This window comes from Pelodiscus sinensis, chromosome 1 (genome assembly GCF_052426305.1).
Source record: "Pelodiscus sinensis isolate ZL-2025 chromosome 1, ASM5242630v1, whole genome shotgun sequence".
NCBI classification, from domain to species: domain Eukaryota; kingdom Metazoa; phylum Chordata; order Testudines; family Trionychidae; genus Pelodiscus; species Pelodiscus sinensis.
The window spans coordinates 154,395,573-154,422,399 of NC_143052.1; the positions used below are offsets into that span (position 1 = coordinate 154,395,573).

Genomic DNA, 26,827 nt, shown 5'->3' on the forward strand with positions numbered 1-26,827 from the left:
AAACTAGAGGTCCAGCTAGTTTTTCTGTTTGATCATGGCCAGTGCCAAGTGCTTCAAAGGAAAGAAACTGCATAACAAACAAAGGCTTGACCCTCTGCTTGACCAACTCTAGTGAACAGCTCAATTGCTCATGAAAGAAATGTCTCCCTCACACCTACGGCTTCGTACTTGGCTTCTATTCTGAAGAGTTTGTGTTTTAAATCTAGCTACTACAACTATGGATGCTGCAATTATCCACATAAATGTCTAATAGTTTGGCATCCTACTAAGCTCTTGCCTCAACATCTAGTGGCAGAGCATTCCAGAGATCTGCACGTTGTACTTCTGTTTGTCAGTTTTAAATTTGATGTCTTTTCAATTGCATTGACTGCTCCTTTGTTCTTGTACAGGCAGTCCCCGGGTTACGTACAAGATAGGGACTGTAGGTTTGTTCTTAAGTTGAATCTGTATGTAAGTCGGAACTGGTGTCCAGATTCAGCCGCTGCTGAAACTGACCGCCAGTTCTGACTTACATACAGATTCAACTTAAGAACCCCAAGCTTCCCCAAGTCAGCTGCTGCTGAAACTGATGAGCACTGATTCCAGGAAGCCTGGGGCAGAGAAACTCTGCCTCGGGCTCCCTGTAGTCAGCGCTGGTCAGTTTCAGCAGCGGCTGACTTGGGGACGCCTGGGGCAGAGCAGCTGGGGTGCTGCTGGGTTGCTCCAGTAGCACCGCTCCTCGGCGCTACTGGACCAACCCAGCAGCACCCCAGCTGCTCTGCCCCAGGAGTCCTGATTCAGCCACTGCTGAAACTGACCAGCAGCGGCTGAATCAGGACCTGGGGCAGAGCAGCTGGGGTGCTGCCGGGTTGGTCCAGTAGTGCCCAGAGCGGGTGCTGCAGGACCAATACGCAGCGCCCCAGCTGCTCTGCTCCAGGGTCCAAAACAAAAGCCTGGTCTGCTGGGGGGGGGGGGGGCGCACACTATCCGTGCCCCCCCCCCCCCCCAGCAGACCAGGGACACGGGGAGCAGAGCAGCAGCGGGGTGCCGCGTCTCTGAGGCTTTGCTCTGGCAAAGTCTCAGAGGCGCGGCACCCCCCCCCCGCAGCTGCGGCTTCAGTCCCGGTGCCTGTGGTCTGCTGGGGACCGTCCCCAGCAGACCACAGGCACCGGGTCTCAAGCGGCAGCAGCGGCAGTTCCCGCGCTTCTGAGGCTTTGCTCTGGCAAAGCCTCAGAAGCGCGGGAACCCGCCCGGTGCCCCTGGTCTGCTGGAGACGGTCTCCAGCAGACCAGGCGCACCAGAGCAGCTTACGAACGGGGCTTTCTCGCCCCAGAGCTCGCAGGTAGCAATCCGCTACCTCGACCTCCGGGGGGAGAAAGCCCCGTTCGTAAGTGTGGATCCGACGTAAGTCGGATCTGCGTAAGTCGGGGACTGCCTGTAGTATGAGAGAATGTAAGACAAGACAGGTGGATTTACCTTCTCTATACCTTCTCTTGTTTCTGCTGTCATTTCTTTCTCTAAAAACTGAAGAGTACAAATCCTTCCAGTTTCTTCTCACACAGGATTTCTTTATGCTTCTAATTATTTCTGTTTAGGTATCTACAAGATCCTCATCATCATGAGTCTCCGTAAACCATCTCTGAAACCCATCTATTTCTTCTCTATCCCCCGTCCCTCCCCCTTTTTCTGGGATGGCCAGAGAAGGTGCCACTGATTTATGTAACAGAATTTAAATATTCCTAGAGTTGCTTTGCACTTTCTTCCTTATATACCTTGACATTTGGATGCAGACTTTCTGTCACTGTGGAAAGCATAGTTCTTTCCCTGCAAGCATTTAGAAACTTTAGAACCCTGCAATAAGTCTAATTATTGGTACTAATGCATGTCACCTCACACTTGTGAATATTAAATTTCATCTATCAATGAGTTACCCATTCACTTCACTTTGTTAGATCTCGTCAAAGTTCTTCAATAGTCTTTAATACCTACTACAATGGGGCCCTAATCCATGACTTTAAGCACCACCATAATACTAACAATAATTCTATTAAAAGTTAGAACGATTGCTCCCTTATAATTCTGCAATATAAGCAGCTAATTTTTTTTACACCAAAGACTGCATACATTTTTGTTATGAAGACTTTATTCTCACTTTCCCACAGAACTCTTGAAAATATGCTATTCCAGTCATGGTGACTGGTTGCTCTCTAAATTTAATCATTTATCGACTTGTTTCATAACAAGCTCCATAACCTCTGACATTTTTATTTTCAGAATTGATGGCTGGGATGGGCACCTCTCTCTGTGGCAAATACTAAGCATTTAGCCTTCATGTTGTTCTTATGGCACTTTATTAGTTTGCTTTGCCTACCAAGTGGTGCTTTGCTGCCATTTTCATAGTAATGGGGGGTCAGACTGGCCACGAGTTGAATTATTTTTGAAACTTTCATTTTAAAAACCATTTTGCCTGATAGGCAAGTAATTTCAGGAATGGAAAAAGCAGGACCATGTGTTTTACATTCAACCAGACATATCCTTCTCTCATGCACAGTTTGTAAGCGCTCATGTTATCCATGCTGAGGTACAAAGCCAGTCTACTCTAAAAATTTCCATCTCACTTTACCAGTGCATGTCAAGAAGAAAGAGGTGGTTTCCGCCAGTTAAGTTTAGGCCAACGCCTCCTGCCAGGAGCGAGAGCAACATCACCTTTAACAACGAACAAGAAGATAAAAAGACTGGTTACTTCCAGAGATTCACCTGTTCCAAGGCCAAGTCTGATCATCTAGTCTGACTTTCTGTATGGCACAGGCCATGGAACTTCCCAAAAACAATCCCTAGAGTGGATCTTTTAGGGAAAAAAACATTGAATCTTGATTTTAAAATGGTCAGTGATGGAAAATCTAACACAGGAGTGGGCAAAAGAGCCTCCGTAGGCCAGATGAGGACCGCCAAGCAGGTGGCTCCAGCCTGTGAAGGCCCTGCCTCTCTCCTGCCCCCAGGCCAATTAGGGCCTGGCGGCAGGGGAAGCCTCCTTGAAGCCAGGGGCCTGGGCACCTAGGAGGAAGGGGGGGGGGCAAAGGTGCTCCCCCACCCCCAGACCAATCATGTTCTGGGGGTGGGGAACCCGGAAGTATCCCAGCCCTGCCCCTTTCACCTGAGGCCCCACCCCTTCCAGTGTGGCCCGAGGCCACTTCAGAAATGTTTGAAGTGGCCCCCAGAAAAAAATTATTGCCCACTCCAATCTAACACAACCCTTGATACACTGTTCTAACGGTTAATGACTCTCATCATTCAAAATTTACACTTTTTTCCCCAGTCTGAATTTGTTTACTCATAGACTTTAAGGTCAGAAGGGACCATTATGATCATCTAGTCTGACCCCCTGCACAATGCAGGCCACAGAATCTCACCCACCCCTCCCAGAATAATCCTCTCACCTATATCTCAGATATTGAAGCCTTCAAATACTTTGAAGACCCCAAGATGCAGAGAATCCTCCAGCTGTGATCTGTACCCCATGCTACAACATCCAGTTTACCTTCAACATCCAGCCTTTAGATCACGCCTTTCTCTGCTTAGTATGGAAGATTATGTCTATACCAGAACTGCTCCAACTTCCTGATATTTGGCTTTTACAGAAACACTCCCACACTCTGAACACACATCTTGATCCCTGATATAGAATCAGACCCAGCAAATTCAAGCACAAAGAAAAGTAACTATGAATAGTTTTCCTGATCCCATTTCATACCCGTGGCCCTTTGGGATTGCTATTGAACTCTTCTACCACATCCATCCTTTGCTTAGGATTGACTGAGCCATCCACCGTAGCATACTTCACCCCCTGACGCTCGAGGTGCGCTGCCACAACCTTCAACATGCTAGTCCACTGAGACACAATGACACTGAAAAGAGACAGAGTCCAAAACAAGCATCAGATATATTGTAACAACTTTGCTATGAGAATGTTTTGCCCCTTGATACATTAATAGTGAACTAAATCTGTAGATCTCTTATCTATACTATCTCAGGGTTTAATACTGCTGCCCATTACCATAGTATGGGAGTGTTTTCCACCACAACTAACAGGAAAGTCCATAGACTTTGTGGAATATGGCTCTCTTCCTTTTGGGGTCAAAATTCTGCTTGGGATAGGTCAGGTTTTGGGATTTGATTGGTTGGAGGTTTCGGGGATGGAGGGGAGGTTAGAGGTAGAAGGGGGTCTGTTGCATGTATCATTCATATACTCAAAAGGCTTTTTCAAAGAAGGCTTTGCAGTGTTCCCAACACCACAGTCGCACTCTGGATTCACCCATTTCCTCTGGCTTACATTCAAGATTGAGTTGAGGTATCAGCTCAGCGGCTGGCGCTGTGCATTCTAGCAATCTAGAACGGTATTATCAGATCTGGCAGATGCTTGATTTGCATGTGTAATTACAATAATTGAGCAAGCAAGTCAGGTAAGCACAGGGTATACACAAACTGATTTATTCCTCATACATTTGAGGATGCTTCTTGTACACAAATTGTCAAAAAATCAGACACCAGTTTTCAGCTGGAGCAGACTCTTTTTCTTTATTAACTCTTTTGCAACATTTTTTTCTTTACTAACAACCTGACCAAATAGCAACTAATAACTAACTGGCAAACTCCCTTCCTGCAAATGGCCATTTGAGCACAGTGTGGTGCTCTGAGGCAGAAAAACTAAGCAAGAGATTTCTCGCTGCAGTTAGAGATCCTTTCACAAGACTATTCTGACAGAGTCTGGAGATTTCCCCCATGCCTGCATAAAGGGGACATTAACTGTTATGAAATAGACCATTGCAAAGTGTTTCTCTGAGCATTTTCTCTGTGCGCACAATTTTCAAATGTGTGACTCAACTGAATGTCCAAATCCTGCATGTAGATATTTATATCAGCTCTTGGGAGCAACAGTCAGGTATTCAGATGTGCGTGCTACTCTCAGAATACAAATATATATTTCTGAAAAACCTTTATGATTGCTCCTACATTTGTATCAGGTTCACAGTGTGGTACCTGAACTCTGACATGCACCATTTAGACATTAAATTGAGCTGACCTTCCCTTCTCACACCTACGCTCATTCTTTGGCCCTTTGTCTAATAAAGAAAATTACCTTCCACAAGTTATTGAGAGAGCTCCTCTCTCCCGAAGGTCTCTCACATGAAAGTAAGCCATCTGATTCATGACAGAGAGTCTTCTCCACCCTGTCTTGCAGTCTTGTGTCCTCCCACACACCAGACCTCGTCTCATGTCTGACTTAAATCATCATTTCCCCAAGTAGGAGACATGTCAGTTTCCCTGGGATGTGTGAAGGACTGGCTCAGGGGCCCATGGAGACTCACACATTATTTGCAGAAGTTTAGCAACACAGTGAAGTTGTAGGGGCATGGGACTGTTTTAATTTCCCTGAAGCAGGGCTCAGCTTTCAAAAGTGTGTGAAATGCCACCTTAAGCATAGATTTACACATTCCCATGATTTATTTTATGTTTTAACTCTCTTATCCCATATTCTTCTATCATATTCAAGAGAAAACTGCTCACCTGGTTTTCAGATCTCCTCAAACTCTCTCCACACTTTGACCCTGACCTCACATCCACCTAATTACCTAACTGCCTTCAAAATTGCCTCTTCTCCAAAACTCCTCGTTAGCTTCTTGACTGCTTTCACACATATCCAGCAATTGTAATGTTGCAATAGTGTGGAGATTTCACTATGAGGAATTTTGATATTTGATCATCTTACCTAATTTTCCCTCTGCCCACAAAAATGCACCCCAGAAAGAGAAGCATTATCATACTTACCTCTTCTGGGACTCTGGGTGGCTTTGGATAGTCTTCAGTTCAGCCAAGAGATGTGATAGCTTCAGGAGAAGAAAATTAGTTTACTTGCTATGAAGCCACAATGCAACCTGAGTCACTCTACCATGAGATCTATGCAAAAGGCTCAACCCAGACTTAAGTGAGGCTCTCACTCTGGGCTGCATGAGGTAGTTACACAGGATGTAATCCTGATTTTGCCATCATGTACAAACATGATATTTTCAAGAGTCAGTAATTCATAGATACTTGGTTTAGACAAGTCAGTGGCTTTCAACCTTTCTAGACTACTAAACTTCTTACAGGAGTCTGATTTATCATGTGTACCTCCAAAATTCACCTCACTTAAAAATGAATTGCTTACAAAAGTCAGACATAAAAGTGTCACAGCATGCTATTACAATGAAATTGCTGACTTGCTCATTTTTACTGTACAATTGTAAAATAAATGCATTGGAATATAAATATTGCACTTACATTTCACTGTGTAGTGGAGCAGTATAAACAAAAGCGGCAAGGAGTCTTGTGGCACCTTGTAGACTAACTGAAGTGTAGGAGCATAAGCTTTCGTGGGCAAAGACCCACTTCGTCAGATGCAGGTCTTTGCCCACGAAAGCTTATGCTCCTACACTTCAGTTAGTTTATAAGGTGCCACAAGACTCCTCGCCGCTTTTGCAGATTCAGACTAACACCGCTACCCCTCTGATACTTGACAGTATAAACAAGACATTCTCTGCATGAAATTTAAGTTTGTACTGGCTTTGTTAGTGCTTTTTGCTACAGCCTATTGTAAAATTAGGCCAATATCTAAATCAGGGGTGGGGAACCTCAGACTCAGGGACCAGATGCGGCCCTTGGCTTGCCTGGATCCAACCCCAAGGCTCAACCATAGTACTGGGGGGCCTGCATTGACACTCCAGCCCTCCCCTCCCCCCATGGGGCTGGAGCACAAAAAACCTACTAGCCTGAGACCTTCTAGGCTCTGGTGTGCAAGGGGAATGTTGGGAGTGTCTTTCTCCTCCTCTGTCTGGGGCCACCTCAGTGAGGGTTGTTTTTTTTGTTTTTGTTTGTTTTGCTTTTTGGCTTCTTACTTGTGGGCGCCCCCAACTGATTCTTCTGTGGATTAGCAGCCCCCCACCTAAAAAAAGTTCCCCACCCTGATCTAAATTAAGTTGAGGTACTCCCTGGAAGATCTCTGCATACCCATAGGGGTACACATACCTCTGGGTTCAGAACCAGAGAGGTAAGTTACTTTTTTTACTCAGTGTAAGTGTTCACCATAATATGTTGCAAAGGGTAAATTAAGTCTGCAAAAGCAATGGCATTGTAATTTGCCCCTCTAACTTTTTACTGTGATTTTTCAGATAAGTCTCAGCTAATAACAGTAATAGGATCACAAGACATGGAAAGCAAGTTTGTAACTTTTGCTCTCTGAACAAGTTTTGTAGGAATCACACTTCCTGTGTGGATCCAGACTAACAGTTTCCTTTCTTCCACCCATTTTCTTAAAGGTTTTTGATGCCCTTTCTCTTCCTTTACCTGAGAGGTCTGTACTGTCTCAAGAGTCTGATGACTGAGACGGGCATTGACAGTCAACCAACGTGGTAGATTTTGTTGCAGGTACTCTTATCCTACCGCTTCCTATGAAGTTTGGAAGGTTGGAATCTCCCTGCGATAGGTTCATCTGTATATTCATCTACCCATATCCAAGCTGCCCACCTGCCCATCTATGCAACTGCAAATATATCAGGCTGTCAACATTTACTTAAAATAAACAAATCAAAATGCAGCAATGTAGGCCTCCCAAGAGATGTCACAGAGCCACAGCTAGCATACTTTGGTGCTTTCTCTGCTGATTTCAAAGAGATCCATGCTGAAAGCCTTGCCATTAAGATAGACGGTAGATTCTGGGTCAGGAGTTTGGAGTTCCAGCAAAGTCAAAGCACTGAGGTGATCTTCCAGAGAGAGAGAAAGGCCTTCGCTGTTCAAGTTAGCTTGGTCCAGAGCCTGCAAAAAAGAGTAAATGGCAGGTCTAGTGAGGAATGAAAGCCACATGCACAGCTGCAGACAGTAAACAGAGCATCGCTGGTATGCTGTTAGAAGATCTTCGAGCTTGCCTCAAGGACCTTTCTCCCTGGGCTGTATGCCCAAAAGACAAGGTGCTTCTTATAATCAGTAGATAGAGCCATGCTCTACCTCAAAATCCCAGTTGAAACACACAGTTTAGAGGGGGGTGAAGCACAGCCTAAAGCACTTCCCCTGGAAGCTTTTGCCCTGTTTTACAGATAGGGAAACTAAGGGAGAAGAGAAAACTTGTCCAGCATTCAAGGTGGTTGGTACTCGATTTGCGAATGGAACTCACAAATGTGGCCTACAGCGCTTTACCATGTGGCCTGTGTTGGTCACTTATTTTACATCTGACAGGTGAGAGCTACAAGGAAATATGGCCCAGCGTGAAAAATGCTGCAATCTGGTCCATAGTATGCTGATCAGGTGCAGCACCTGGCAAGATGCCAGTTATGGAGGCCTCATTTCCAATGTTCAATGCCTCACCAGCTCTTTAATGAAGCCTACTGCAGACCCATTAACTCTTTGGTGCCAGGAATCACTAAAACAATGCCCCCAATGTATTTTGCAACACATGTGCCCACCAGTTCAAGGATCGTAGCATTCACAGGCATGACACTTCTGTAAGTGACTGTGATGGATGGGAGGAGTAATACTCTTTTCTAGATATCCCAGCAAATCAGTTAAATTTTCTGTAAAGGGTTAAACCCAAAGACAGTGGGTATCCAGAAAACATTGGCAGGGAGCCAAGGGAGCTAATGGGAAGAGAGTGAGAGATCTGAATCAAAACAGGTTCTGCCTGCTTCAGTCTTTTGTCTAAATTCAGAGCAGGAGCGGGGGAAGAGATGGTTTGAAGCAGGAATTGGCATGGATTTTTCAGCGATGTCCATGCTCAAGGAAAGACTGAAACTTGGAACAACAGAGATGCAAGTAGAACAGGGAATGTTTAGACAGACATAATCAGGTTATTTTCTTTATTTTGGGATTTGGTTAAATTCTTTTGTGCTGAACCCATGTGCCCTCCTGTACACTGTAACTTTTAAACTGAATCCCAGGGAAGCCAGTCTCTGTGCTTTAATCTGTTTTTTTCCCCAGAAGCTCTGTAACACTTAGCAATCAAGTATGCTTTACCAAATATATCTTTGTTTTGTTAATAATCACCTTTTTAAGACTATGACCTGATTCTTGTATCCTAGAAGGCAGGATGTTCTGTGTGTATGTGCCTGAGACTGAAGGTCAGTTATTAAGAAATTACAGCTTGTCATCCTGGCCTCTCAAGGGGTTTTTGCATTTGGTTGGTGGCAGCGTACCACCCAAGGTTAGGGAATCTGTGACTTTGGGGAGTTTTTTAAGCAGGAACCGTTAGTGGCAGGATATTTTAAGGTCTCTTGAGGCCCCCACCTCTGAACTCCAAGTGCCAGATTGGGGAATAGCCTTGACAGTGACCAAACTGTCATTTTGGGACCGCAAATAAAAGATCCCATTATGGATTAATTATATGACACTTTATATGAATTTGATTAGACTGCTTCTACAATGCAATGTTCAGGCCTCAATACAAGAAAGAGAAACTCAGATAGATTCAGAGAAGGAAAAGAAAGTGATTAATGCAAGGAAAAAATTTAGTAACCAACTAAATCGGCTAAGACTAGGAGAGAAGAGAGGACACCACAGTCTATGAAATATTTGCCCAAGTAAATACCCAGAATGGAGACAAATTTACCATGAGATCTGTAAGCGTAAATAAGATCACCGGGAGAAATTTAAAAGCATGGACTGAACATCAGAAAATATTTCCTATTAGGTTGCCATTAGTTTCTTTAAAATATTCTGCAGTTTGGTTCTACCATGCACCCTTCTCCCTCACCTCATGTGAATTTGTGGTGACGCTGGCCAGACCCGCTTCCAGCTCATTTCAGTCACGCCTCCCTGAACACTGACAAAAGCATAGCTGGAAACCAGTTTGGCTCACTCACATGTTCCTATAAATCTAATGCCAATTTTCACAATAAAAATGTGTTTAGAATAACGAAACACTCACAGGATGCTGCGTGTATTAATTGTATTTATTATATCTGCATGACACACAAGGTTATATTAAGTGTCTGCATTGTAACCCTCTGCAATTGTGCAAGCCAAACAGGAAAGGAGCATTAATGTAGAGATGCCAGTTTCCTACACAAGGTGCCCATGAAGAAGATCCACTGAACCCAAATGAGGCACAGTGAAACAAAGTCTTTGTTGATTTCTCCCCTATCCCCTGAATAGAAGGTGGGTTTGTCCAATCAGCTTGAACTCTGGGAGAAGGGAACACCACAAAAAAATCTCTGCCAAGACAGAACTGTCTCTATATGCTGCTTGAACTCTGAGGAGTGAAGATTTCTAAGCAAGGAATCCCCAGCTGGTTAACTACAATGGACTTATAGAGCTTGCTTATAATAGCACCAATTGCTTTTTGAAACCCAAGACTGCAACTCATTTTTGTGTGTATGCTTACCTGGTAAATAACTAATTTCTTTTTCTTAATAAATAAACTAAAGATTTATTAACTATAGGGTGGGCTACAAGTGTGGTCTTTGTTACAGAATCTAAGGTGCAACTGACCCAGAGTAAGTGACTGGTCTTGTGGGACTGGGAGTGACTTGAATATTATTGTTATATTTGGAGTAAGGGAGTATCCATCAAAAGGCAATATTGCTTGGATGACACTTGATATTTGGTTGGTGAAATCTAAGTATAAAACTCAACTAGTTTGGGACCGGTACCCTGATTCTTCAGTCTGCCTTCAGGTTGGTTCTCATGCTTGTGAGCCACTCCAGACAGCTTGGAATTTGCATATTAATATGAATCACACTTAAAAAGTACTCTGTCCCAAACCCTAATCCTACTGCAAAACGCTACAGTCATGACTTACTAATAAACTAACCACTTAAATGCAGCCACCTCTGGGTTGGACAGCAACATTACACAATATTTTAAGCTAGCCACTGACAAATAAGGTGGCCAATTAAAACGAGAGAGGAAAATAAATAATATGGACAGGATGCTGGCCCTACAGCCACCCACACACAGTCAGGCCCAGTACCATGATCGGGGACTGGACTGACTTTGGAGGGAAGACGACTCCCAAAAGAGTTACCAACATAACATCCTCCAGTACTCGTGATTTATTTTGGAAGTTCCAATCAAGTGACCGGCTTAGAAATCTGACAAGAATAGCCAACATCGCTCTGTGCCATAACCAAGTGCTTCTAACATGATTAATTCTATACACTACATTAATCATAGTATTAGGCTGTATGGTTACCACTTTTAGCAAGGAAAGATGGCAGCAGCACTGGCGCAGTCTCAGGAGCATGGACAAGACGTGGACAGCACTTGAGACGCGTGAGTCACTTTGGGAACCCACTGCTAGGGAATCCTTTTGACTGGCTCCAAATTCTTGTGCTACTATTATTAAGAAGAAAACAGAGAAAGCAATCAGAGGCATATCAGAGCAGCAGCTTTACCAGCCAGTCATATTTCATCAAGAGGAACTGAAAAGGAATCATTGTTTAGCATGCAGTTTGTATAGGAATACATCAAGCCCAGCAAAACACAAGACGCAAGAGATTACAATATGTTATACTAACAATTTGTTTTTCTCCTAAACCTTTTGTTAATTCTCCATGCCCTTGCTGAGCAGATATTATACCCTGCCCAACACCTCATAGTGAGAACAGGATGTGGGAGGCCAGAATCCATCCCCTTTTCTAACCACTACAATACATTGCTCACAACCCTCCTATGATGCCAGTACTTCCTTGTAACCTGGCACCTTGCCTCTTCTCTTATCCAGAGCAAACAGACCAGTGGTGAACAGAGCCCATCCTGTTAAGGGGAGACAACAGAACTGCCAGAAAAAGGCTTTGCAGACACATGTCCTTCAGGGCTGAAAGCCTCACTGGGGCCCTAGGCAAGGCGCAGGCAGGAAGCCCTGTTCCATGACCCCGGAAGGGGTGGAGCTGGGCAGCCTTCAGCATGACAGGGAGCAGAGAGTCTTCCCCAGGTATCCCTCAATACTGCTCAGAATATTAGCAGAGATTTAAAGGACCCAGGGTTGTGACCAGGGTGGCCAGGAGCTCCGGGCCCTTCTGTATCGCTGGGGCCTGAGGCAGTTGCTCCCTCCCCACAATCATAGAATCTTAGGGCTGGAAGAGCCCTCAGGAGGTCATCAAGTCCAGCCCCCTGCCCAAAGCAGGACCAATCCCAACTAAATCATCCCAGCCAGGACTTTGTCAAGCCGGGACTGAAAATCCTCTAGGGATGGAGGTTCCACCACCTCCCTAGGTAACCAACAGCAGGCCTGAACACACCATGTCACACACCAAGCTTTCCCTCCACATATTTTAGGGCTGTGGTGTCCAACACTCTAGCCACATGTAGCTATTTGACCTGCTGAGTGTGGCTAATTGGCTTGATCAAAGTGGATAGTTGGCCGGTTGAGTGTGGCTAGTTCACTATATAGCAGTAGCCACTATTAGTTCACCATATAGAGGTAGTCACTTTAGTGGCGACTGCTTCAGAACTGGATGGACACCACAGTTCTAGAGCTCACAGTTCTCTTCTCAAAGGCAGCAGTCCAGCTGTTTTCCAAAAAGCTCCAAGGAGCTTGGAATTCAGGGGTGGCTCCCATTCTCTGCTCTGCACTCTCTTAGTTTTAAGGGGGCATGTCCTAATAATGTAATAAACCATTCCCCACAAAACATTTCTGCTGGTGTCAAGGCAAAACTTTGATCCTAACCTTTATCGAATGGATTCCCACCAGAGTAATATCTGTAATCGCTCTTCTTCTCTTCTTGTCTCTTTAAGTAGGACTGTAGTGTTGATCTGGCAAAAATGAAAGAGACAGCAGGGTGATGCAAAGAACAAAAGAGTGACACATCCCCACAAACAGCTTACCATCTAATCCAGTGGTCCCCAAGCTGTTTGCTTCATGCCCTCCCTCACCCTTTGTCCTTGTGCTGGATGTGAGGCTGAGGCTCCAGAAAGGATAGAGATGACCAGGGTAAGGAAACAAGGCTGGGGCCACAGTCAGCAAGCGGGGGCTCTAGGCCAGCAGCCAGAGCTGGGGGGCACTCCCTGTGAAGGCTAGCCCAAGCCCCCTGAAAGTTCCTCTGCACCCCCTTAGCAGGGTGTGCCCCATAGTTTGAGGACCTCTGACCTAAGAACTAGGGTGAGGAAGGAGGAACAAGATGAGTTTCACCAGCAAGCAATGTTTCTAGTTAATATTATTATTTTGTGATTCACCTTTAAGGGAATCCCCTGTGTCAGAGTTTTGTCCAAATAGGTACAGATGGAATGGAGATTTACTTTAGAAAGCCTGTGAAGAAGAAATCTCACCATCAAAAAACCCCACTAGCCTTATCTTCATAGGACTGCAAAGTCCAATGGTCAATGTTTTATGTAAAACATGAGCGAACACATCTGGAGAAAAAATGCTTAACTGGAGGGGAAAAAACCTAAAATGTGGTGATGCTGAAACAGAGGTAGGGGCACTAGTGGTCAGCAAATTATGAACTGGTTTGTGGTACGGCACAATCAAAAATGCTAATCAAAATGTAGGCTTGTCCACACAGAAGCTTGTCTAAGCATGAAGATAAACTCCCTTGTACATATAGCTCTTTAGTGCAATAACATGGACTTGAACAAAGATTTAAAAACCTAAATATTTATAGCTTGGGTAAACAACAAACCCAGGCAGCTAAAGAATAATCTTCAATTATTTAATAAGTATAAAGACCGTGAATTGTGAGAAATTAGCCTGTGGAAATGTCACAAAGTAAAAGTCCTCCAAACCAGGAAGGACCAGGAAGACTTTCAGATCATCAGTAAGAGTGTGGGAGAGAGGAACTGAAGGATGTCACCCGCAGAGTTGTGGAAGTCCAAGAGGTTTTTGTATACATTGGGAAGGGCAAAATATGTCCCACAGCCAAGCAAGAGCCTTGAGAAGGATCCCTGAACACCACTCAAAGCAGCCAGCTGCAGGAGCCATGAGCTCTCTGTGCACCAGAAGCTTCTAGAGGAGGAGGGCTTCAGGTGCTGTCCCTGCCTCCAGCACAATCCTCAAAGCTGTCTGAGCTGTGTTTGTGGCACAAGCAGTATGTAAAGTCCCCACCCCAAGGGGTGTGCAGTGCAGACACACACACGGCCTCAACAGCCAGCTGCTTTGAGCAGCACGTGGGGCCACAGCAGGCAGGGAGTCTGCCAGAGGGTCCTGCTGGGCTGCTGATACCCCAGCCCCTCCCTCCCCCTGGCTCTCCTTACCATCTGCCTCTGGCACCCCCAACCCATCCTCCCCCAACTCTCTGTTCCCCTTCCTGCACTCCTGCCCTCCTGCCCCAGGTCACAACCCAAACCCTCTGTACATCCCTTGCTCCTGCATCCATGCCCCTTCCCAAACCCTGCCCCACATCACAACCCCCTTCCAAACCTTGCACACCCTCCAAAACCACTCCTCCAGGTAAGAATCCTCTCCTGCACCTCTATGCCATCACAGACCCTGCACCTCAATCCCCTGTCCAGGTCACAACTCCCTCCTTCATCCAAATTCCCTCCCAGACCCCACATCTCCTTATATACCCTAATCCCCTCCCCCAAGCTCCCTTATGCATCCAACCTCTATCCCAAACCTCACACCTTCTCCATTAATATCACGGAAGAGTGCAGCCCTTGACCACTTACCAATATTTCGGCGTGCACCCCATCAAAAATTGTGTCCCACCCCTGGGCTACACTGTACTTTTTCAGGAAATTGTGACGTTCTGTATTCTTATGCTTATCATTTTTTATAAAATTAGGATAAAACTTGTACCTCATGCAAGGTATCATTTGAAAGCTCACAATCTGGTCAACATTACTAACCTGATAAAGTTATGTATAACAACATTGTATGTTGTTACACAGTTCTATTGGATGACTTAACTAAGACACATTTCAAGTCTATGAAAACAGCTTCCAGCCTATTCCCCAGACACAGGCTAGACAGCACTATCAAATAGGTTAAGTTGCCATTCTTTGGCAGGGAAAACGGTGAGAGCAAGAAACTTACCACTTGGCAATGGAACAGCTGGGGGATCCCATGGAAACAGTTATAAAAATGAGGAAAAGTTATAAAAATGAGTAACAGAAGCATCAAACCACCTCTCCCCCGCTCATCTCCATTCAGGACATCAACAATGCTTCAAAGACCAAAGAAGCATAAATGAATTACGGGAGGAGTCCTGCCTGCAGGTAGCTAACCAAACTGTCATATACATGCTTACAAGAGAAACCTTTTTGCTTTAATTTACTTAGCTTGCATTTAACCATTTATTTCTTTGTAGCCTATTTTAACTTAAATGCCTCATTATTTGCAATCACTTTAAATTTACCTTTCTGTAGTTAAAACAAAACAAATGTATTATCTAAACTAGCATGGTTGGACTGAAGTGTCTGGGAAACACCATTTGAGATAATAAGATATGCGCATATCATTCTCTATTAATGAAATGATGGCCTTTACATGAGCTCGTGTTGTCCAGATGGAAAGAGTTGGGCAGTACAAGATGCACATTTCTGGGGACAAGCCTGGGACTGGGAATTTGCTGAGGTCACACTGCAATATAATTCAGAAGTGGCAGGCTATAGCTCTCCTATAGCTCAGCTGGGAATAGCTTACATGCTAAAGACTGTGCGTGAGCCCGTCAGGAGTGGCTGTCTCACAGAAAAGCAGTGTAAAAGGCACTGAAGTTGGAGAATTGAGGGGGGACAGCTATCTAATAGTCCAGTACCCTGCATTATATCACTGAATTCTCTCATCATTTTACATTAACATTCAGAGTGGCAGTACAAAGGGCACAGGTAGCCACAGGAATTTATAATCACTGTATCCACTCAATCTGCTCCTAGCAGAGTTTAAGGACATGGGGATAAAAACACCAATTTTCTGTTTATATTAATGATCCCATTGTTATAACAATGGTGGAGCTGCAATGATGGGAGTGCAAAGATAGGAGATTTCCAAAAGGCATCTAGCGTGTATAGAGGGAAACAAATATTTGGAAAGCAGCATTTACTTAGACTGTCCACTCCTGGTTTAATCAGATTTCACTGTAATATGAAAACATGAATTGGAAAGGACAGGAAGTCATGATCCTCGCTCCTTCTCAGACATTCATACCTTGATCTTGCAAAGAGCACATTGTATACGGACTGCTCATCTTCTGAGAGTTTTAACCGGTGCAACCGAGTATGTCGCTCAGGCAGAGATACCTTACATAAATAAATAAATAAATAAACAAATAAATAAAACAGATTCAGCCATTTACTATGTAAAGATTTTGCAAAGCACCAAGATCACTGCTGACTCGTTCGGTTCTGTGAAGCTGTAGATCACATAACACTGTATGGGAGACACTGCTGTCTCAGAAATCAAACAGCCTGGCATCCTCCAGGCCAAATGGTCCAGGGTTGCTGGGCAGGCAACATGCTCAGTGCCTAGGGAGGCAATCTTTCACAATGGTTTATCCAAAGCAGTGAAGCCCCTTTGTCCTTCTATAGAATAGTTTCCCATAGTCCTCCCTACAATGTTGCTCGGGTCCTTAACTCAATTAAGTTTTTTGTTTCTCAGTGATACACGCCTCTCTACGGTTGCTACAGCTCCAGCGAGTACAGGAATGCATGTCTCCCAGCTGGGGCAGGCCCTCTTCATCTGCCCCTAGTGCTTCCCATCCAGAGTGAAAAATTGAGCAAAGTATACTACTGAGCACTTTACCCTAGCTCCCTGACAGACAGGAACAGCCAGCAATGCTCCTGTCCATCCAAATCAGGGGAAGGGTGGGGAACTTTAGCTCCCGATAGAAGGTTTGGAACTGGGGCAGTCCCAGATGGAGGTAGGGACCCAGATAGCCGCTTTCACTTGCCTGGTGATTGTCTGTCTCTTTTCTGATTGGTTTCATGTGGCCCCCGTACAAATCCGGAGGGAGAGAGGGAAATCTTCCGTGCCTCCCCAATTAACTAAACCCTTATCTTGCTTTAAATTGTAGGAGGAAGCTGCATACCAAATTTGGTGTTCCTAGCTCTTACTGTTTAGGAGTTCTTGAACAAATGGACAGACGGACAGGCAACTTGCTCACTCAGAGAAACGCTCTCAGACAGATAGTAGATTAAAGCTGAGGCTCTTATGCACTATGACAACTCCAGTTGCTGGGGCTTTTGGAAAAACTACCTACTACAAGCCTCAAAAAATCAACAGAGTTTACAATACTCAAAGCTATAAAGCAATCATGGTACAACTGGATGTTTACAGAGCTGTTAAGCTCTGTTTGACTTCCGTTAAGCCTAAGTACTAACTAGGGATGTAAGCAACTAGTCAAGTAATTGACTACCCAATAAGCATATGCTTATTACGTAGCTGAGTCACTACTTGACTAGTCGCTTCTCCCACTTCCCTTGCCTCTATCACAGAGACAGCAAGGGGGAGGGGAGCAGGAGCCCGTGCTGGGGGAGCCGACTTAAAAACTGAATCCCTCTGCGGCTCTTACTACATTTAAAAGGTAGAGCTGCAGCGGGGTTATCTTCTGGAGCCAGGAGTTAACCCTGCTGTGGCTCTGAGGTTTCCCCCATTATTGATTAATCGATGAGCTGATTACATGCAATTTAATATTTATCAGTCAGTATTAAAAGACAAAGCTAAGCCTCAATTGCTACATGCTTACTAGTGCATAACTGATTTCTGGGGTTGGAAAAGCAGCTACTTGATATATCATTCACAGACACAAGGAGCTAGCTGCACAACCTCATAGGAATGGCAAGCCTGAATAAGCGACAAGGAGTCCTGTGGCACATTACAGACTAACAGATTTATTGGAGCATAAGCTTTCATGGGCAAAGACCCACTTCATCAGATGCATGTGAGGAAGTGGGTCTTTGCCCACAAAAGGTTATGCTCCAATAAATCTGTTAGTCTATACGGTGCCACAGGACTTCTCGTCGCTTTTGCAGATTCAGACTAACATGGCTACCCCTCTGAAGCCTGAATAAGAAATCTGACACTTGATTATTTCTCTCCTCAGAATTCCCAGGCTCACCATCTTGACGTGGCTGTTTGTTGGATGTAAGAGTTCAGTTCATTGACTCTCTGCTCTGTAGAACATTTTACTTGACAGGAGAACAATATATATAAGCAGCTTACGGGGAAGCAGCGTTGCTTTCCCCAAAGGAGAAGCCAAGCCTCCTAGCTGGTGAATGACAAAGTCTACTCTTGCATCTTAAACTGTAGAATGGTGGGGGGAAAGGGGACACCCAGAGAATTACAAGCCCATATATGAATGAAACTACCATCTGATAGCTATATGGAGGGCACAGCTCCCTTTCCAAGCCCCTGGAAGAGGCGAAAGGTCATTACCAGCGGCTTGCCAGTCGAGTCCAACTGGTCCTTGGTTCTCCGCAATAAGAGACTCCTGGTTAAGATACTCAATCTCTCTCCCCCTTTCTTTGTATGGTTATCTACCTGGGTCTTCCACAGCTTAAATTCATCAAAGGGAGAACAACGCAGAAACCTACCAAGAGAGGAAAGAAAAGACAATTAATACTGGGAATGTTAGGGTATGTCTACACTACCACCCTAGTTCGAACTAGGGTGGTAATGTAGGCAACCGGAGTTGCAAATGAAGCCCAGGATTTGAATTTCCCAGGCTTCATTTGCATCTTGCCGGGTGCCGCCATTTTTAAATGTCCGCTAGTGCGGACTCCGTGTCGCGCGGCTACACGCAGCACGGACTAGGTAGTTCGGACTAGGCTTCCTATTCCGAACTACCGTTACTCCTCGTTACTCCTAGCGGACATTTTAAAAATGGCGGCGCCCGGCAAGATGCAAATGAAGCCCGGGAAATTCAAATCCCGGGCTTCATTTGCAACTCCGGTTGCCTATATTACCACCCTAGTTCGAACTAGGGTGGTAGTGTAGACATTCCCTTAGATAGTGGTTATTTTAGTAAGTGTGTAGCCACAACAATTTTTAGCAGGATTACTAAAATACCCTCCCCTAACAGGGTGTGGGGCTGGCAGGCAGTGCATTCCCAGCCCCACTCATGGTGAGTCCCCTGCCACCCTGTGCTACAAGTCAGCAGCACAGGGTGGCAGGCAGAGCCAGTCTGCGAGGGGAGCCAGTTTAAAAACTGGTGGCAGTGACCCCTGTCCACAGAGGGCCCAAGCTCCTCGTGGACTGAAGCTGCACTAGTATCCCACCTGACCCTCCCTTCCCCCCCCCCCCCACACACTGTGCAGCTGCTTCTGATACAGCATTTTTTTTAATGGCAAAAGAAAAATAGCATGTTTGCTGAAAGCCATCGCATTTAATGCTTCAAACCCCATCTCTCCAAAATCAGATTGATAAACTGTTCATCTCAACTTTGGGCAACAGTTCCCCTCCAGTCACCCAGCTTGAAGCTAAATTCAGTGATTAAATCAGATATTTTGATAAGCAATTAAAAAAAATAAGTGTTCAACAAGCTTATGACACAACTAGAGTCATTTTTTCTTTGCAGAGCCATTACATTCCTAACTCATTTGGACACAAAACTAATAGGGACATGCTCCCTCATTTTCACAAAGTCCTAGCAATGCCCCAGAAGAGAAACAATGACTCCTGAGTAAACACAGCTGTTAATTAAGGTCAGTGCCATGGTCAGTTCAATCCTCATGTAAGAGCATAAAGTAGATTCATAATCAAGGGAGTTAGGGTTATTATTAAATAAAAACTATAAGCAACAGGTCAATGGGCCAGGATAAAGAGCAAGTAGGCTATAGACCACCTTATCTGCAAGCACAGAATCTACTGACATATAAAGTACTAACCTAGACAAAATCCATTCATCTGAGAAGTCTGCATTACCACAAGTTGCTTGGTGGAACTCTATTACTTAAAAAAAATTGGATTTGAAGCACCGCCCCCCTACAATAGCAAAGTTACTCTATACCAACTGGATGATGCCTACAGACAAAGCTACAGTTACCAGCATTACATTGTTTCCCACACGGTCAGCTCACCTCAGCAGTGAATACATATCCAGCAAATTGTTCTGTATCGGTGTCCCGGTGACCGCCCATCTGGCAGTGGCTCTCAGTTTGCACACAGCTATAGAGCTCTGAACTTTGGGGTTTTTGATATTGTGAGCTTCATCCAGTATAATCCGAGCCCAGGCTACTCGGAGCAGAGGAGAGCAGGGACATGATGTATCCTGGAGGAGAAAGCAGGTTTAATTTTATCAAATTCTATATCAGGCTGGTGTGGAAAAGGGGAGCAGGAGAGGTAGAGACACATCCTGGAGAGCCACAAGTAAATAAGATTTTTTTTTTTTGGCCAGGAAGTCTTTCCTTAGAGGAAGTGCTCACAAATTTGAGCAGAAGTCTTGCCACTGACCACTCTGAGTGTGGGGTTCTCTCCACCCTTTTATCATGTGGAATTGTTATTTCAATCAATTTTTGGTAAAATTGTCAAGGAAGTCTGCTAGTTCAGAACCAATGTGTATATGTCTGTGCTTTGCTGTGATAGTGACAAAAAAACATATTTTAATCTTCCGCCCAAAAATATATCCATTTTGGCCAAGCAGAATTTGCGTCAGGTCGCCACAAAAGGTTAAATGGGATTTATCTTTTGGGATACATTACATCTCATTAAAACACAAGACATTAAACTAGCTTTATGGGAGAGATTTAAGTGTCTGGAAATATAATGAACCTATGTCTATGGGAGCCTGGTCCCTTGTGTACACACATGTAAGGCTTGAAAGTGAATATCTTACACAAAGTGTACCCAGGAAACTGAAGGGTATTTCATCTATCCCATACAGCCAACTGAAAGTAATTTTGACTTTAAACATTATTTTCAGTTGGCAATATGGTATAGATGAAAAATGCATGGCTGGTCTGTATCAACTGACTCAGGCTATAGATCTATAAAATTGCAATGTAAACATTCAGTCTTGGGCTGGATCCTGAGGAGGAGGAAGGGTCCCAGAGCTTGGGCTTCAGCCAAAACCCAAATACTAATGCTTCAGTTTTGTAGCCCTATAAGCCCACATCAGCAGATCCAGGCTGGGGTGGGGCTGGAGGAGGGGGAGGGGGAGGATTGGTTGCATGGACATACTCAGTTGTCACATTACCTATTTCACAACCAAATAGAGGTGATTATTCCCTGATTTTTAAAAATCTGTATTTAAAGGGCTTCAGTTCCAGAGTTAAGAATAAACCAAAGACAGAGATGTTCATGTGTTAAGGAGTAGGCAAAAATACCCCCCAGGAAATTGACCTGTAGATGCATAAAGCTTATTTAAAAAACTGTTAACTTTAAAAAAATCACTGCCATCCGATAATTAGTTGCTATCATTAAAAGTAACATGACTGTTGTAACAAAAATTAGGCTACATACTCTGCCTTTTCTATTTATTTTCTACACTTGACAAACACATGGTGTCTCCAGTTGGTTTTTCTGATTTGTACAACAGTCTCACAGCAATAGGGGGTTGAAAAAAATATTTTTCCACATACAATAATCTTAGGTGTTACATGCAACATTAACAGATTGAACAACTTCTCAATCAAGTACAATTTTTAAGTCTCTCTGTGTAAAGCAGCCTGCTTGTCAACTGCATGCATCTCACCCCCACATCATGGTCCTCAGCAGGGACCTCTCCCTCTTCCTTCTTTGTGGGAATCTCCTTGGAGAGAAGATTGTAGGTGGTGACAACAATGTCATAGTGAGGGAGGCTGTAAAAAAAAAAGCAGAGATGTGCTTGTCAGCAACGAGACTTATCAGAAACCCTTTCTGCAAGGCAGGCAGAATCACTCAAGGATTAATATGTAGAATGCAGGTCTGTAAAAGTCAATACAGGCAGTCCCCAGGTTACGTACAAGATAGGGACTGTAGGTTTGTTCTTAAGTTGAATCTGTATGTAAGTCGGAACTGGCGTCCAGATTCAGACACTGCTGAAACTGACCGCCAGTTCTGACTTACATACAGAATCAACTTAAGAACCCCAGGCGTCCCCAAGTCAGCTGCTGCTGAAACTGATCAGCAGCTGATTCCAGGAAGCCCAGGGCAGAGCAACTCTGCCTGGGGCTTCCTGTAGTCAGCGCTGGTCAGTTTCAGCAGAAGCTGACTTGGGGACGCCTGGGGCAGAGCAGCTGGGGTGCTGCCGGGTTGGTCCAGTAGTACCCAGAGCAGGCGCTGCAGGACCAATCGGCAGCGCCCCAGCTGCTCTGCCCCAGAGTCCAAAACAAAAGCCTGGTCTGCTGGGGGGGAGGGGGAGCACACTAGCTGCCCCCCCCCCTCCTCCCCAGCAGACCAGGGACACGGGGAGCAGAGCCTCTGAGGCTTTGAGGGGAACCGCCGCTGCTGCCGCTTCAATCTGGGTGCCTGTGGTCTGCTGGGGACCGTCCCCAGCAGACCACAGGCTCCCGGACTGAAGCCGCAGCCGCGGGGGGGTCCGCACGACACGAGCTGGGTGCGCGGCGCTCGGGCAGCCCCAGCCCCGGGGCACATGCGGGCGCTCGGTGCTCGAGCGGCACCGGTGCCAGCCCCAGGCGCGTTGCTCGAGCGGCAGCCCCGGCCTCATGGCACAAGGCGCTCGGGCGGCTCCAGCCCCAGCCCTTGGGCACACGCCAGCGCCGGGTGCAAGTGCATCCCAGTCCCCTGGCGTGCCCCCGGACGCACGGCCCCACCTCCCGGGTGTCCGGCCCCCACCTCCCGGGCACCCGGCGCATGAGTGGCCCCCACCTCCTGGGCGCCCGGGAGCCTGTAAAGGTTGGGGACCACTGCCCTAAGCCTTTGTTGGAATCAGACAAAGCAATGAAAAGGCCGGGGAAGACACACCTAAACTGCTTCAGACAAGGGTGATACAATTAAGGAAACACCCCAGCCTCATTTGCATTAAAGATGGAACAGAGGGACATCTCATTAGCATACAGAATGGAGAGCAGCTCTTCCAAGGCAGGAACCGCAGTGAACTATGGGACACCGAAAGCAGAGAAGCACTGCCTGATGGGAAATCCCTGCTCCAGATGCTAATGAACCCAGGCCTGCTCACACCCAAATTAGTCATTATCAGACCAATTCTAGTAATAATCCTATTGACATCTAAAATACTGAAACTGCCTAGTTGCATTGTGAGATCGTTCAAGGAACATCTCCCATAACCAGGGGTGATCAGTCTCTATTGTCTCTCCTCTTTCTCTTTGAACTATCCCTATAAAAACTCCTATCCTTGCCCCAAGAAAACTGTTCTGATACCTGGACTTAAACTGCATCAGTTCCATTGAGACTTCTTCATCTCCTGTCTGATCGTGCTGAGGGCTCTGTCCTGCTTTTCTCCTGCCCTCTGGACCCCCGGCTACCATCATCATCTGGGAACCCTGATCAGTGCAAGCTCCGTGGAGAGGTGAGGTCTCTCTCTCTCTCTCTTTCTCTCTCTCATCAACTATCTCTCTAAGCATAGCCTCTTGACCCTGCCCTGTGTAAACTGTTATATGGTTACCTAACATTTGTAATCAGTTTCAATTTAGATTTAATATTGTAATTGTTAGATTTAATATTGTAACTCTTTGATATCTATTCACTACTCAGAAATAAATCACTTTCATTGTTAAGCTGGTTGCTTCTCTCTCTTTCTTTCTCTTTTGCTCACTCTTCCTTAAGGGGTGTTGTTTTGGCTTCCCCATTCGCTCTGCAACAACGCTTCTTGTAACCAAGCAAAAGATCCCTGTAGTGCCCAAAATCCTGTGGGGTTTTCTCATCGTGTGGTTTACCAGTGAATGACTGTGGTGTGAAAGTGGGGATAGGCGGTGCTGAACCTGGGGGCTTATGAGGATGGCAGCTTAAAGTGCTTTTTAATCCAGCCCACGGAGTCCAAAGGCACATGAGGGTGCAGTGTGGCATTGCTGTGAAACCCAGCCAGCTGAGTCCAGGGACATATGAGGGGGTCAGCTTGTGAGTGCTGAGTACCCAGTCCTCTCAGACGTGCTCTGATTAGTGGGTGTGAGTGTCTGTGTGTGTTGCCAAGGTGGTAAGAACCCCATCCTGAGGAACCTAGTTCCTGCAGGAGAGCTCCAGTGGGAGGGGGAATTGGCAGCAGGGAGAATTCAGCTCCATATGAGAGCACAAGCAAGCACCAACAGCACACTGATAGAATTAGAGGGGTAGCCGTGTTAGTCTGAATCTGCAAAAGCGGCGAGGAGTCCTGTGGCACCTTATAGACTAACTGAAGTGTAGGAGCATAAGCTTTCGTGGGCAAATTTCCACTACATGCATCTGACAAAGTGGGTCTTTGCCCACGAAAGCTTATGCTCCTACACTTCAGTTAGTCTATAAGGTGCCACAGGACTCCTCGTCGCTTTTACTGAGAGAATTGTTAACCTTCCCCCAGTCCCATCAGGGTAACCCTGATAAATGAGCATACCCCAGAGTATTGGGCAAATCTGGTAATACTACTCTACTCTGACAGACTTCAGTCAGTCCTGACTCCCTAGGCCTCCCACATTTCTACTATTGGCAGTCTCTCCCAAGACAGCTCAGCCAACGAGCCATCTGCTTAATGCTTTGCTTCTCCTGTGCAGAGCTGTCATAGCTTTCCACTTACGCCTCTGGACGCTTGCTCCGGTTGGGTCCATGGTACAGACAGACACGCAGTTTACCATTGCTTACATGTCTCTCAACCTCCTTTTTCCAGTGGTGGATCAGGGATGCTGGGCAGACAATTAAAGTACCTCGGGAGAGGATGACTGAGGAATCTTAAATAGAAAGAGCAGAAAAAGAAGAGATTTCAGGGTCTTCTAAGCAGATTGCGATCGGGATGGGATTTCCTAGCCAGCTGCCTTGACTTCACAAATCTTCCATTTTTTTAGAGGAGCAGGCCCACTTTTCCTATGCATATGGCTCTGCAAAGTAGATGGGAGTGTCATTATGTGTTTCAGTGCCTCAGTATATTCCTGCAGTTTCACATTTTAGAGAAAATCTATGTAATATTAAAAAAACATATGCAAACAAAACTTTCTAAACATCAGCTTATTTTTCACACATACAATGCTAAATAGCAACAAAAGCATGTTAACAAAAATATTGCGCATGAAGCCCAACTAGTATAATAAATAAGGATTTTAATATGAAGCACCAAAAGACTAAAGTGCCTTATTACCACACTTCACTACAGCTGTTTCAGCATGCTGAAAGTCTGGAAAAAAAATGTAACAATGTGACATCTCATGAAAACAGTCTATGCAAAACTAAGTTTTATCTTAGGAAAAACTATTACTGATAATAAGCTACTAGTGACCTCATGCACCGGCTTCCTTGGGCTTCAGAATGCAGAGCTGCAGCTGGGGGGAAGCGATTAGTGATTAGTGCTAATTGATAAGCTTCTTCATATTGATTAGTCAAATAATTAACTAGACACTAACATCCCTAAACTGAAGATGGAGCCATCATTCTGAGGAAATAAAGTTTCTATGTAAAAGTGCTTATGAACACACACACAAAACCAGATACACCAGTGTTATCAGAGTTAAGTGTGCAGGGTTGGGTTTTTTTTTCAACTGTAGGAAGGCATATGCAGCCTCCATTTGGCTTTAGAACAAGACATGTATCACATTATCTGGCTTCTATGCTTCAAAACTAAGCATAGATTAAATACTAACAGGGGATTCTTTCCCTCGCCCTCAGAAATGGAACAGTTTTTGTGGTTCTCTGTGTCTCACAATGCTGGCAAAATCCTCCCTACTGAGATTCAAGGGGGGGGGGGGCACGCTACACTAAACAAAAAAACAAAAAAAAGTCAGACAGTCATTTGGATCCCAAGAATATCTCCATATGTAAATGGTAAGAGTTCTATCACAGTACTTGGATTTCTAACAGATGCATCCCTTAACACTCTTGCTTAGACTCTAACCTACCAAACATAACCCCCAAAGATTTATGAAAGACCTATAGTTCCTCATTACTGGGCAGGCAGGCAGGCAAGCAGGCAATGACACTGTACTGCCCCTTCTCCCCACCCCCAGAGTTTATGAACTCCACTTTACCCAGGGGCACATTTAATAACTTGAAGAAGGCCCAGGGGCAAAATGTAGCCTTCTGATGTTCACATGCAGCTCACTGCATAGGGCAAGGCTCTATATTGCCTGCATATAATGAAACAGAATGCATCTGCCTCGATTCTAATTACAAATCCCACCATTCACATCTCTATCCTGATGAAGTGAAGCACTATAGTCCCAGCACACACTTTCTGCTGGGCTTTATCCTCAAGAGTTAAGTATAGAGAAGTCACTTTGTAGCCCATTGTGGGTCAGACTTTGGCTATCCAAGTATCACAAAGCATGTTGCCTACACACAGCGCATATCTTTTTGAGAGACCAGACACTCAGCTTTTGTGTTGCAGGATAATTATTCAATACCATGTTTGGACATCCGCATTTCTAATTTCTTCTCCTTTCCTTCCCCCTTCTGTAGTCTTTTCTGGGTCAGAATGAGAGCGATCATTGTTAGAGTCTTCCCCAGGCCCATATCATCCGCTGGCAAGAAAAAGCAGAGAGAAAGGTCACGATTACCTCACAGAATCAGTCTACATTAGGGATGTAAGCAAGTTGTTGAGTCACTAGTCAACTAGTCACTTCTCCCCACCCTTTCTGCCTCTATTAGCAAAAAGCAGCAAGGGAGGGGAGCTGGAGAGCCAGCTTAAAAGCCAGTTTCCCCCAGCACCTTCTCCACAGGGGAGCAAGAGAGGCAGAGACATAGTGGGGAACTGGATGCAAGCCGGAACTCAGCTGTCCCGGTTTGCGCCTGGTCCTAGGTGCTACACCTCTGCCTTTTAAATGTAGGAACAGCTCTTCCTACATTTAAAAGGCAGAGCCACAGAAGGGTTAGCTT

General features: G+C 45.2%; 1 protein-coding gene across 2 annotated transcripts in view; it reads right to left on the reverse strand.

The window, feature by feature from the left end:
• Positions 1 to 26,827, reverse strand: part of TTF2 (transcription termination factor 2) — a 46,248-nt gene that overhangs the window by 2,088 nt on the left and 17,333 nt on the right. For both annotated transcript variants that reach the window (XM_075907078.2, XM_075907084.2), the window contains 12 exons: positions 26,356 to 26,472; positions 24,543 to 24,693; positions 21,570 to 21,675; positions 19,957 to 20,147; positions 18,314 to 18,467; positions 16,088 to 16,179; positions 12,671 to 12,756; positions 11,195 to 11,337; positions 7,657 to 7,827; positions 5,806 to 5,864; positions 3,731 to 3,884; positions 2,603 to 2,685 (listed from right to left, as the gene is read on the reverse strand). In XM_075907078.2, the coding sequence (XP_075763193.2) occupies positions 2,603 to 2,685; positions 3,731 to 3,884; positions 5,806 to 5,864; positions 7,657 to 7,827; positions 11,195 to 11,337; positions 12,671 to 12,756; positions 16,088 to 16,179; positions 18,314 to 18,467; positions 19,957 to 20,147; positions 21,570 to 21,675; positions 24,543 to 24,693; positions 26,356 to 26,472 (1,507 nt within the window). The remainder of the gene's footprint in view (positions 1 to 2,602; positions 2,686 to 3,730; positions 3,885 to 5,805; positions 5,865 to 7,656; positions 7,828 to 11,194; positions 11,338 to 12,670; positions 12,757 to 16,087; positions 16,180 to 18,313; positions 18,468 to 19,956; positions 20,148 to 21,569; positions 21,676 to 24,542; positions 24,694 to 26,355; positions 26,473 to 26,827) is intronic.